At 48.6% G+C, this 12,962-nt stretch overlaps 1 protein-coding gene across 2 annotated transcripts; it reads left to right on the plus strand.

Annotated features, from left to right (window-relative positions):
- Nucleotides 1–3,495: 3,495 nt before the first annotated feature.
- On the plus strand, nucleotides 3,496–12,934 carry LOC128072229 (fatty-acid amide hydrolase 1-like). Of its 2 annotated transcripts, XM_052665778.1 has the most exons (16): nucleotides 3,496–3,854; nucleotides 4,897–5,010; nucleotides 5,280–5,423; nucleotides 5,499–5,606; nucleotides 5,717–5,850; nucleotides 6,514–6,720; nucleotides 7,180–7,220; nucleotides 7,743–7,867; nucleotides 8,057–8,182; nucleotides 8,906–9,003; nucleotides 9,365–9,464; nucleotides 9,752–9,792; nucleotides 10,261–10,300; nucleotides 11,981–12,089; nucleotides 12,402–12,547; nucleotides 12,637–12,934. In XM_052665778.1, exons 1-16 carry the CDS (start codon nucleotides 3,597–3,599, stop codon nucleotides 12,763–12,765), a joined length of 1,920 nt encoding a protein of 639 aa, XP_052521738.1. In that variant the 5' UTR covers nucleotides 3,496–3,596; the 3' UTR covers nucleotides 12,766–12,934. The 2 variants fall into 2 exon arrangements, with proteins under 2 accessions (XP_052521738.1, XP_052521739.1); XM_052665779.1 differs by lacking the exon at nucleotides 5,499–5,606 and having other exon boundaries at nucleotides 3,633–3,854.
- Nucleotides 12,935–12,962: the final 28 nt, after the last annotated feature.

Raw genomic sequence — 12,962 nt, forward strand, 5'->3', positions numbered from 1 at the left:
ACTGCATCCAGCAGAGCCATCTTCCTGAGCACCGTGTTTCACCATGGGCTGGAGGGGAGTTTGTGCTCTATTTTCTTTATTAAAAACCTTAAGATATAGTTCAAAAAGAGACGGATACCATTAAGGGTTTGACATTTGCCACTTGCCTTACAACCCATCCAACAGCCTTTCCTTGGCTGACCCCATCTACGCATCCCCTAATATTGTGCCTCCTTGCTGAATCATAGAATATCCCAAGTTCCTCTTCTGCTATGCCCATCACCACCATCGGGATCCCAGAGCTGGAAAATCACTGCTTGTGGTCCCAGGAATGGTTTCATTAATTCAACACACCATGAGGCAGCATCTTTGTGGATTCAATAGGAGGAGAGGGAATGGCCTCAAGTTACACCAGAGGAGGTTCAGATTGGATATTAGGAAAATCAGTGGTGATGCAGTGGCACAGCTGCCCAGGGAGGTGGTGGAGTCACCATCCCTGGAGGTGTTTAAGAAACATGGAGACGTGGCATGGAGGAACATGGTTTAGTGGGCAGCATTGGTGGTAGGATGGTTGGACTGGATAGAGCTCTTTTCCAACCGTAATGATTCCATGATTCTGTGATCTCATGAAGCCAAGTCTCATCCCTTGCTGCTCAGAGGAGCATTTGACCATTTTCTCCATGTTGCCTTCAACCTGTCCAGTTGACAGTCAACACGCACTACAGGAACAGTCAACACAGTCACACTGACAGTCAACACAGTGGTGACCCCTTATGCTTTACTCTGCAATATGCATTAAGGAAGGAGCCAAACTTTTCTATTCTGGCTCTGCTCCCGTTCCCGAATCATAAGAAGTGCTCAGCACATAACTGTATGTAAATCTGTGGCAGTATATCCGCAATACCCTGGTGTCTCCTGCTCTCCTCCTCCCTCCGAGCTGCTGGAGTAATTACAGTGTAGCAGTGCCAACACTAAGAATTTCTGCTGATGAATGCACTCAATCTAAACACAGTTTTATGTATCATTAATTCCTTTAGCATTCAAAAAAATAACTTTTTTGATGGCAGATAATACTGTAATCACTCACAATTGCCAACACAATTATCTTCATTCAGCTGTGTAAAGCAACTACTGGAGTAATTTTAGATGCTTAAATATTTTTTTCTCTCTCTCTCCTTTTTTTTTTTTTCTCTTTAGTTTTTAATGTTCACATGTTCACATGCAAAGCTGTTCTGATTTGGGTTGTTGTAACATGGGCACTGCTAGAAATGAGTCCTCACTCCTTAATGAGTCCTCGCTCCTTCATTTGTGTAAGGAGGAGGTTTTCAGAGCCTGACCTCAGTGCTTTCAAGGTGCACTGTTTGCTTAAGTTTGCTTAAAGTGGTTTTAAACAACCCCAGAGATCTCCCAGAGAACCATAGAATCATTAAGGTTGTAAAGACCACTAAGATCATCTAGTGCAACTGTCAAAGAACATCCGTGATCCTGGGGACCTGTTCAGCTTTTCCTTCCTTCCCACCAAGGGACCATAAAATAGCAGCACCATACTTGCTACAGCACAGCTGACTGGACATGAGAAGCACTTCCCAATATCCCATGTCCCTTTCTAGCCAGAAAGCACCAGAATTTAGCATAGCAAATGGATGCATCTGCACCTATTTGTTATGTTTCTCACCTGAAAGTCACCCGGGCTGGGAATAAGGAGACAAGGGAAAATATCTTGCATATTATGTCATCCGTAATGTTGATGGGAATACTATGAAGAATCCTTTTGTTCTTGCGAGTTGATGAGCTAACTAAGTAGTGAGCCAGCTAGTGATCCCCATCCTGCCCCCTGTGTAAGAAGCAAGTGCCCAAGGAGCAAAAGATCGTCTTCTACTGATAGAGGTGTCTTCTACAGGTAGAGCTATCTACAAGGTGAATGCCAAGGGTGTCACCAAGTGGATTGTTTGGTTGAAACATGCGATTTACTTACAGAGAGGAGAAATGAAGAAGACAAATCGCTGTGAATGTAATTTGGATCTGATTGCAGAGGGCCAGGCCCTGGCAAAGGGGATTGGTAGTGGTGGCAGGTAGTTAACTGCTGGGAGCAACCTGATAGCAATAGGGTGAAATGGGAGAATGGTAGCGTGTGTGTTCCTGGTGACAGAGAACTATTGCTCATTGCTTCTTCAGACAAAAAGGGCAGTAAGTGCAATCAGCCAAGACAGCAAACAGGAGATGCTGTTTCCTGGAGTGTGTTGATACGCTGTGAATGCCAGAGCTGGATTGCTTCACCCAAGAAACATCTATCTGCACATGCACACAGCTATTCGTCACTAAAACTTGAGAAGCCAGACATCTCCAGACGCCAGGAGATGGCGTTGGAAAACATTCCTGTGTGCTTACCATGCCCTTGGGGTCTGCTCTCAGCTGCTGTCAGACAACCGGTCCTGCCAACAGTGTGTGCTGTGCATTTCTGTCCCTCCCACAGTAAACACAGCTTTGTGGCACCGCTGGGGCAATGTGGGAGAGGCAGGGGCAAGATCCATCCTAATATCTATCATCCCAAAGTTTGAACTTTGCTAATGTGTATGGAGATAAAAGCAGGACCTTGCCACCCTGCTGCCCTCGGTCTGCATTGGAGTGCAGTGCTCTGTGATCATCTGAGCCCCACTGTCTGAAAGGCAGAGAGGAGAGAAGAATGAGAGAAAAAAAACACAAGGTCTAGGAAACAAAGGCTATTCTTGCATGTAATATGCTTGACCCAGATAAACAAGGAGCTGCTTGTCCTCAGACAGAGAGCAAGAAGCTGTAAGCAATGAGTTAAAAGAGCTGAATATTCCCAAGGCTGAATATTGCCATCAGCAAAGCCGATGCCAGGACTCTTTGTGCATGAAGCTGCATTTCAGTCCAGGGCAGTTGTGCCAGGGCAGCCCTGACAGCCGGAAGGCTGAGGAAAAACAGGTGGCCTGAACCACAACAGCAGGAAGCCGGGGCTGGAGATGTCAAACGCTCTGCAGTGTTCTGTAGCTCAGCTCTGCATCTGTCAGGGCTGGCTTAGGCACAGTGTGTCCTGCAGGGAGATAGTGGGAGAGAGAAGATAGTCCAAACCCTTCCCAGCAGGTTTTCCAAACTATCCAAATATTTGGGCATGAACTTTTGCAAACAGTGAGTGGTTGGGTTTTTTTTCGTGGTTTTTTTTTTTTTTTTTTTAAAGACAGACTCATGGAAGGCCAGTGAGAAGGTAGAGGTGTTGGAGCTCCCCTCAAACCCAAGCATAGGGCCTTAGTAAGACGCTGCTTTCCACTGGAGGATGCAGCCACGAGCAAAGCACAGCACCATGCCGTGCTGTACTTGCCCTGAAGCAGACGGCTGGCATGTTAACTGTTTCTCTCCCCCCCTCTTTTCCTCTCACTGGCCCCCCCTGCTCTCTCGGCGTGCTCAGTCAAGGTTGCAGCCACACAGCTGATAAGTCGCAGCGGGGCGGTTACACACACATCCTCCCCAGCACAAAGCGAGAGCAGCACACGTTATCAACAGAAGAACCGCAGGGCTCTATCCGGAGCGCTCCCCGCTGCCCAACCCTGCGCCCAAGCAGCGAAGCGGTTAACTCGCTCCGCAGGGCCCAGCCCACCATGCCAGGCGGTCCTCCCCGGGTTTTCCTCCCTCCTCTCCACCTCCGCGGGCAGCCCGAGGCCGGCGGGGCGTGGAGCGGCATGCGGGCGGCCGTGCCTTCGGTGCCTGCCGTGCTGTGCGGCTCGGCCGGGCTGTTGCTGCTGCTCCTGCGATGGCGGCGTTGGAGGGGGCTCTGGAGGAAGGTGAAGGAGGCTCGGGAGAGGCAGGAGAGAGGCTTGGAGCAGATGGACAAGGCTGTGCGCGCATTTCGGCAGCAGGTGGGTGCAGGAAGCTGCGTTCTCCCCACCCTTGGCAGGGTTCGGATGGGTTTCCCTGATCCCACGTGTGCTGAGGACGGGGAGAGAACAGGGCTTCCTTCCTTCGGGCCGATGAGCAGCAGTGCCTGCAGTTTCTGGGCAGGTGTTTGGGAGTGAGGATCGTGGGTCCTCATCTGCAGTAATTCTTTAATTTTGAATGCTGTATGCCCGCACCCCGCAGAGATGTGGCCGGAGCGCCGCTGATGAGCGTGGTGGTGAGAGGGAAGGGAAGGGCTGCCCGCGTCGTGCCGGTTGAGTGCAGGAGTCAGCAAAAAGCCGCTCGCAGCAGCAAGAGAAGGAAAATCCCAACGCCACGTTTAAAGCGCTATTTCTGCCTCCTGGCCTCACCCGCCGTGGTTTTACGCTCAGCCTCCCGCTCGTTAAGGAGCCGTAGGAAATGGGAGAGGCCGTATTTTCTAGCGGAGGCCAAAGTTCGGCGGCACGGCGAGACCCAAGGACAGCTGGCAGGCTGTGGGGGCTGCTCGCCACAAAGCCGGCACGCCGTGCTCTGCGGTCACATCCAGCTGCCCAGCTTGTGGTTCAGAGCCCAGCATGAATCTGGTGCTCATCCCTGCTAGGGAGATTTCTGCTGGCCCCAGATGAACTCCCTGCATTCAGCCAATTTGTGAGCTCCCTTGGCGATGCCAGCAGCTCTGGCACCATGCTGTTTTCATTCTCTGCTGAGCAATATCTAAGAATGTGGCCAGTTCCCCCCACAGTTCAGTCAATCACGTATTACAGAGCATCTCCTCCAGGGCCCAGCTGAGACTTGTCTGAGCACAACAGAGCTGAGGAAGACCGAAGACTGAGACAGTCTGGCTGGGAAGACAGGACTGCAGAAAGTTTGGGTTTCTGCTGACCCTGTGGGTTTGATTCCATTACCAGGAGCAAATATTACATCTGACCACTGAACAGCATTTGTTTTTAGGATGGAATATAGTAGGTTCCAGGGGAAGAGGAGGACCCCATCAGTTAACCTAACCATGTCCAACCTTTCCCTTAGCATCCCTCGGTGAACTTGGTCTCCATCCTCTCGCTTTCTTTGCCGGAGCTCTCCAAGAAAATCCAGGATGGTTCCCTCCCTCCAGAGCATGTCTTCTATGCCTACGTGGGAAAGGTGAGGGCTAGGTGCCTGGTGTCATGGCCTTGGGCTTGGTTTGGAGCAATGAGGAGTGGCAAGCACCACCTTGCACCTGTGTAGCCCACATCTTTGCAAGGGCAAGTGTTGGGGTTTGGCACGAAAGCTTCTTGGCAAGGAACAAAAAGGGCTTCCTGATGCCAGCTGGGGAGGTGGGGAAGCAGGAAGAGACAAGTGTGCTTTTCAGAATGTGGTTGTCCAACACCGCAGGCTGTGTCTCACTTGTAGGCTTTGTCTCTTTTCCCAAGGCCCTCCAGATTGCTAGAGAAACAAACTGCATCACAGAGTACATGCAGGAAAGCGAGACCCAGCTCCAGCACACAAAGCCTGGGGAGAAGAAGGGTTTGCTCTATGGGGTGCCTGTCAGCATCAAGGACTCCATCAACTGCCAGGTACCACCAACATGATGTGACCGAGCTTTGAAATTGGGTGGTGGGGGGAAGTTTAACCTCAGCTTCATGTCATAGCTGATGCAGAATACGCTTGCTGTGGTGGATGATAGGATTTGCTGCCCATTTCCCACACAAGCCAACAGAGAAGGCTGGTTGGATTTTGTTAGCAATACACCACACAATGTATGTGTTCTGGATGGTGCGTGCACATGCTTTTAGATTGAGATAAAAATACAGGGTTTGGGGAAAAGTGCAATCCTGCATTTGGAAACCTGGTTGTACTCTGCCCCCAGGGCCATGACTCTATGTTGGGGTTTGTGAAAAACATCGATAAGCCCGTGGCAGAGGACAGCGTGCTGGTGCAGGTGCTCAAGAGACAAGGGGCAATTCCATTTGTGAAAACCAATGTTCCCCAGTCCCTCATCAGGTACATGAGCAGTTGGGGCTGGGTTTCTATCAAGTCTTTTTCTCATTTCGCACTTCTTTTTAAATAATGACCCCATCACAGAATGGCTTGGGTTGGGTTGGAAGTGAACTCAAAGATCATCTCATTTCAACCCCACTGCTGTGGGCAGGGTTGCCAACCAGCAGATCAAGCACCAGACCCTTGGTGTCTCTACACTTTCCTGCCACTCAGAATGAAAATTCATTCTAGCTTCACGTGAAACAAAGACAAAGGAGAGCAGGAGAAGAGGAGAAAAAATGCCGCCCTTCTTTCCTGTGCTGGGTGTTTTGAAATCACTTTTTTTTTTTTTATTATTTAATCTAATTAACACCTCAGCAGCAGGCCTGGCAGGGCCAGTGCAAATGTATGTATGGAAGAGGAGGCTCATTAGCTAGTTAACCTTAAATTATCCTGTCCCCAAACCTGCTGTTGTGGCTGCCAAGACTGCTCGCAATGTTATTGATGTGGGGTGAGGTCAGGTGTACTGTCCTGCTCATGTTCCTCTGCCCTGCCAAGTGACCTGTGGTAGTGCATTTCTGGGGACAGCTTGTCACATCCTGCCCATAAGGGGAGGGAAGGAGTGACCAGGTTCTGTATCAGCAGTTGTCTGTGCTCCCCTCATGTACACACTCTCTGTCTCTCCAGCTATGACTGCAATAACTTAATCTTCGGTCAGACGTGTAACCCCCTGCTCTACACCAGAACTCCTGGAGGCTCCTCCGGTGGAGAAGGGGCTCTCATAGGAGGAGGTGGGTCCATCCTGGGCTTTGGCACAGACTTAGGAGGGAGCCTGCGTTTCCCTGCTGCCTTCTGTGGGATCTGTGCGCTCAAACCTACCGGGAACAGACTCAGGTACTGCGAGTGATCATGGAGTCATAGAATGGCATGGGTTGGAAGATACCTTAAACATTAATGAGTTCCAAACCCCATGCTGCAGGCAACACTGCCAGCTACAGGCTGTAATCTCTCAGGGTGACACCCGCCACCACCTGTTTTGTTGTGCTGGGATGCTCTTGTTTCTGTGGGCAAGAGGAAATGTGGGAGGTACCAGGAAGGGCTCACTTCTCCCTCCTGCCCAGACACTTTCTGAAGGAGGGAAGCATCAGTTCCCCCACTACAGAGGCAGTGGAAGATTCTACACCTGCATGCTAAGAATGTATAATTGTTTCTGATGGGTCAGATATCGACCATTCTGGCCTAGGTTGGGTGTTACTTGGGCTTCCCCTTCAGCCAACCTCAGCATCTGCAAAGGGAGGGCAATGTGTTCCTTTCTCTGAAAATTCAGTGGCTGTCTTTTGTTTCTCTTTGCAGCAAAAAAGGAGTCATTTCTGGTATCTGTGGGCAGAAGTCAGGTAGGAACTGGCAGTTGCCCTGCAGGGAGGGAAGAAAGGCAAGGTTGGGAAGGACTTTGAGCTAGCTAGGGTTAGCTTCTCCTACATGTTCAAAGAGAAAAGCAGGTTCCTTTTCAGGGACTCTTTCAGAGAGCCACCTGCATGCCCGGCTCTGGAGAAGAATGCTGGAATATGCATGAGTTGTGTGTTACGCAAACCCAGATACATCTTCTAACCCTCCAGCTTGCTGTGATGTCTGCCACGGCTTTGTGGGAGGTGGGATTAGTGGTTGGAAGGATGTCTTTAGTTGTGATCCATGAAGATTTTGTTCTACTTTGTAAGCTGTGCAATGGAGAGATGTTGTTGGATAACAACTCTGGGTCTGTAGCCATGGGGCTGTTGGTGGGAAGGGACCTATAGGCTCTCCTAGTCCTGGTTATAAAAGGAGCTGCTGCTAACACAAAACTAAGTCAGAATGATGCCAAGAGAGGGACATGTCCCTTTAAAGACCTTCTGCCATAAAAGCTTTCTGGTTTCCCTTAGTGACCCCAGCTGTGGGGCCGATGGCAAAAGATGTGGAGAGCCTGGCACTGTGCATGCGAGCACTGCTGTGCGAGGACATGTTCAACCTGGACAGCACTGTTCCTCCCCTTCCCTTCAATGAAGAGGTAAGGGACCTGGCAGGGGATGCAGGGCTGTGAGAAGAGCTGTTGTTTCTTAGGCAAAGTGCCATTGGCGTGCCGACCTGCGATGTTATGTGGTTTGGTATGATGGTGAGATAAGTGCCCTGCCCTGCATCGTATGTGTGCTGTTGGCTTCTGACAGTGTTTCTGCTAGAGCTTTTCCTTGTTCTGCAGGTGTATTCCAGTACACAGCCCCTTCGCATAGGCTATTATGAAACAGATTTCTTCACCATGCCGAGCCCTGCCATGAGGCGTGCTGTTCGGGAGACAAAGCAGCTCTTGGAGGAGGCTGGCCACACGGTAGGGTGTTGCATGAACCCAACAGACGTGCTTCAGCTGTGCTTCCTTTTGGCTTCAGGACCCAGGAGTGACCATAAAGCACATTTGTCAGGGAAGGGGCCTTCAATCCGTTCAACTTCCCACAACATTTCAGGTTGGGTATTAGGAAGAATTTCATCTCAGAAAGACTGGTGATGCGTTGGAAAAGGCTGCCAGGGGAATTGGTGGAGTCACTGCCCCTGGAGGTGTTTATGGAAAGAGTGGATATTGTACTTAGGGACATGGTTAGTGGGCAGTATTGGTGGTAGGTGGACAGTTGGACTAGATGGAAGTCTGTCCCAACCTTAATGATTCTGGGACTCTATGAACATTCATAAATAAAACCATTTCACCTCTTGTGTGTGATGTTCTTTGGCAGGCAGTTCCACAGGTGTACTGCATGTAGCATGCTTGGAAAGCCACAGACTGGTTTTGTATCTGGAAACCAGGACCCGTGGAGAAAATAAAGGGCCAGATGCAGATGGCAGCTCATCTGTAGCCAAGCAGTCCTTGTGCTCTCTGTCCTTCACTGCTGGTTTTGGAGGGTTCCTTGCACTCTGGGGTTGGTTGGATATCAAATGGCTGAGCCCCTCCTGAAAGGATGTCATAATGACCTCAGCTTGGGCCTTTGCTAGCCTTTGATGGCTCCTGCCATGCAGCTTTGTTGTGCTTGTGCCACTGACACCTCATCCATTGTCTTTCCAGCTGGTGCCCTTTGAACTTACAAATGTGGACTACTCGCTTTATAACTTCTGCTTCAGGGGAATGTTTGCAGATGGAGGTGTCACTTTTCTCAACAATTTGTGAGTATAACCCAAAATGGCTTGTGTGATTGGTGCCTGTCTATGGGAATCCTCCCTGGACTTGGGCAGCAGATCTACTGAATATGGACAGTGGCTGATCTGCAGAGGGATTTACTGGGCAGCTAATAATCAAGAGATTAAGGTGAACTTTGGCTCAGTTTAAGACTGCTACCAGCCTTGGCAGATCAAAGGAAACTGGGTGCAGAGCCTATAAAACCATGGGAAACAGGGGAGCCCAGAGGAAATGAGAAAACCTTCTTCTCATTGAGATATGCTATTTAGAGGAGTTGGTCCTGTGCAAGTTGATCTCCTGTAATTGCTTTCTAATACTGTTCAGCTAAACACTCTTCTTCTCTTTCAGTGAAGGGGAGCTGGAGAAAGGCAACTTGGGGATATTCTTCTGGTTGGTGAAGTCACCAAACTGGATGAAAACTCTGCTGTCCTGGATTACCAAACCCTTTGTAAGGTGCACTACTTCCTAGCTTAGATGGAGTCAAGCAGTAGGTGTCTCCTGTTGCAGTAAGACTTAACCAGAGGGAACTCTCCAGGCTTTGCATACTGGTTGTGCTTAGGCACTTCTCCTCCAAACTGGAGAGACATTATTTCTGCCCCCTCTCCCCATTTTGGGGAAAAGCCAGAAGTCCTGCCTGAGCACTACGTCAGTGGCTTGCATTTGTGATGGAGATGTCTGAGAGGACAGAGCTGGGATTAATGTAAGCTATTTTCTTTACTACTTTCTCTTTGCCAGGTGCCTCGGTTGTCAAATGTCATAAGAAGTTTGAGAGCAAAGTGAGTAAATGCCAAACATGAGGGTTTGGGTTTCTCTTTGGAGAGCAGCAATGTTTGCTACATTAGGGATACTTCCCCGGCTGCATGTATCTGAGAAAATACAAGGCAGAAAATACAAGGGAGGGAGCAAACTGAGAGCTGTTTATATCCATGTCATAACTAGCACTGCAGAGCTTTGCCAACTGTTGTAGCGCTGAGGATGGAAATAAGGGCGGGCACTTGCAGCCTCTTGCTTATGAACTGGATGAAGTTTGCAGGAGTGAAATGTGCTGACTGCTTTGCTACTGGTTAATGCATCTGTCATGCAATGAGGGGAAAGCTTGAGCTTTGCCAAAATCCTCCCTTGGCTGCAGCTTCAGGAGCGGAGCTCACCGGTGCCCATCTGCCATTTAATGCGTTTCTCTGCCCACAAAGCTGCTCTGTGCAATACTTCTCACTAACTTGCATTGTTTTTGCTTCCTTTTTCAGCACGGTGGAAGAACTCTGGAGTCTTCATCATGAAATTGAGGTAAAGCATAGGTATCCCAACCTTTCAGCTTGCCTGGGGCACATGGAGTGAAAAGGATTTGTCTTGAGCCACATACAAAGTATATAATAGAGTTAAGCTATAGAACTAACTAACTTTTTAAATATTATTTTTAATTAAAATATAAAAAAGAGCAGCAAAAATGTAAAATTAGTGGGATATTTGACTTAATTTTTGTGAAGCTAGTGCATCAGGCTGGTTCACTGGAAGTGGCTGCAGTTCTTAGTGAGTTCTCAAGGTTTTCATCAGAGATTTTTGATGAAGTACAAGGGTAAGAATTCAAATATTCAGTCAAATATGATGATTTTCTTTTTGAAGTCTTGAAACCTCATATAGCAAAATATGCTCACATTTTTTGCTGTTCACAGGGTTGGGCTTAGTCAGTGTAACAAAATGCATGTGATTATTTGCAGTAACTTGAGCTGGCCATAATTTAAGTTTCATATTGAACTCTGTTATGGTTTTGAAACATAGCACAGACAAGCTGATTTTCACCAGGAAGACAGGTGTGTAACTCATTTAAATTAGTGGTGACATCCCCCAAAAATGCTAACTCTGTGAGCCATTTTCATCTTCATACTCTGGCACAGATTTTTCCTTTGACTCCATGAAGAATTTGATTTCATTTCACAAACCATAAAACCGGTTTAGCATTTTACCCCAGCTTAGCCACCTTCCTTCAGAAAAGTGAATTATGTCCACAATAAAAACATACCATCCATACCTTTCAGGAACAACTGGACTAGCAATGAGCCAGTCCCTTGGACTTGATGAAGTTACAGCTTTGATGACAATCTGCATGACATTATCCATCTTCAAAGCTTTTGCACATAGATTTTCTTGATGTATGATGCAATGATATTTCATCACATGTGAGTTGCTGGCAGCAATTGCATCATCTCTTATTAATTTTATGTCTCCTTTTTACCAACCATTGCTTATCGGTAGCTATGCCAGATCTGTTGACAAAGGTTAAAGAAAATTGCTTTAATGTTTTTTTTTTTTCTGCCTCATCCAATTCAAGAGATTCATTGTGTCTTCTACAGACATCAAGGAAGCCATTTCCTCAGTGGCATTATATTCATTACCAGCAACTCCTATAAAAATGGCACATCAAGCCATACCTGTAGCATCAGTACTTTCATCTGTCACCAAAGCTTAAAATTTGACATTACCAGCTTTATTTCCCACATTTCTTTCAATGGGCTTTCCTATTTTTTTCAGTTCTCTCATCCACAGTTTTTCTTTTTTTAGGTTCTGTTTTCTTTTGAGATACCATGAGATGGGTTGAAATATTAGTACTGGTAATCACTGTTATACTCTCCAAGTGGTACAAGGGCACATAACATGTAGCACACACAGGTTTCGATGTGACTGTGTGTGATGGTGTGACAGGTGAGGTTAGGACTGCACTACACCCTTCCCTTCTCCTGGTTTCAGCTGAGGCAGCGTTAATAGCACATTGCTCTTTGGTTGTTGCTGTGTGATTGGTATGCTGGGCCTGGCTTCTCAGTAGGGAAGAGCTACCATGGCTCCCCAAGAGCCACTGGATTTTAGGATTTGGACTGATGTGGTTCACCCCACAGCTGATGGAGCCCAGCGGAGCTTCAACCATAGGACAGTGCATCCATCCCACTGACCACCGGTGTGTTTGCCTCTCAGGAGTCTTGCCATCAGTTTATCACCCAGTGGAAGAAGCTGAATCTGGACGTGATGCTTTGTCCCATGCTGGGCCCAGCTCTCCTTATTGGCTACCCAGCAAAGCTTTCAGGTAGGACTGCCTGGTTGACCTCAAGCCATAGCCTCCCTGCCAGTGTAAATGGGAAGCATTTTTCCTCCTTCCCCTGCTTTCTGAGGCACTGGGCAGCAGTGGGAAGAACTCAGCTCTTGGGCAGCTTGGCTTCTGGACAACCACCCTGGTGTGTGCAGGAACCAAGGGGCAGGCTTCCATCCTGCAGCCACTGAGTTCACAGCACAGATGCCTATTAGTTGGAAGTGGTGTTGGGCATTCACGTGTGCTGTGGTCAAACACAGAGGGGGGTGAAGGTTTTTCCTGTTGCTGTGAGCTCCCTTTTACCCCCAGTGGCAGTCAGCTACACCATGCTCTACAACTCCTTGGACTTCCCTGTCGGTGTTGTCCCCGTCACGTTGGCGACGGATGAGGATGAGAAGGAGCTGAAGAACTACCAAGGCTATTTCCGAGACTGGTGGGACCGGGGCCTGGCAACGGTGAGTTGTGCCAGGTCCCCTGGGGGGCACAGTGTCCCGGTCTCATCTCTGCCATATCCCCTACCCTCTCCCTTTTCTTTCTGCCATAGGCTTTTAGCAGTGCCGAGGGGATGCCGGTGGCTGTGCAGTGTGTGGCCTTGCCGTGGCAGGAGGAGCTGTGCCTCCGGTTCATGAAGGAAGTGGAGACGCTTGTCATGAAGAAAAACATGATTGTCTGAGTCCTCACCCAGAGCGGGATTTGAGCTCAGAGCGGTGCAAGCTGCCCTCGCATCTCACCTGCCTGCAGGACTGGCATTCCCATCCATGATTGGGTGGATTGTGGAAAAGTGAGATGAGGTCAAATGTTTACACCAATTTACCCAATACAGTGATTTTTGTTAGTGGAAAGTCTGTTTCAGGTGTGTTTTTGTGGGGA

Source organism: Tympanuchus pallidicinctus, unplaced genomic scaffold, assembly GCF_026119805.1.
Source record: "Tympanuchus pallidicinctus isolate F22 unplaced genomic scaffold, pur_lepc_1.0 scaffold7, whole genome shotgun sequence".
Classification (NCBI taxonomy): Eukaryota; Metazoa; Chordata; class Aves; order Galliformes; family Phasianidae; genus Tympanuchus; species Tympanuchus pallidicinctus.

What these genes read in the sequence shown, in the direction of transcription:
- LOC128072229 (XM_052665778.1), top strand. Translation starts at nt 3,597, where the DNA reads ATGCCAGGCGGTCCTCCCCGGGTTTTCCTCCCTCCTCTCCACCTCCGC. An exon ending in GTTCCCCAGTCCCTCATCAG is followed by an intron (nt 5,851 to 6,513) that starts GTACATGAGCAG and finishes CTGTCTCTCCAG; the next exon opens with CTATGACTGCAATAACTTAA. An exon ending in TGGAGGAGGCTGGCCACACG is followed by an intron (nt 8,183 to 8,905) that starts GTAGGGTGTTGC and finishes TTGTCTTTCCAG; the next exon opens with CTGGTGCCCTTTGAACTTAC.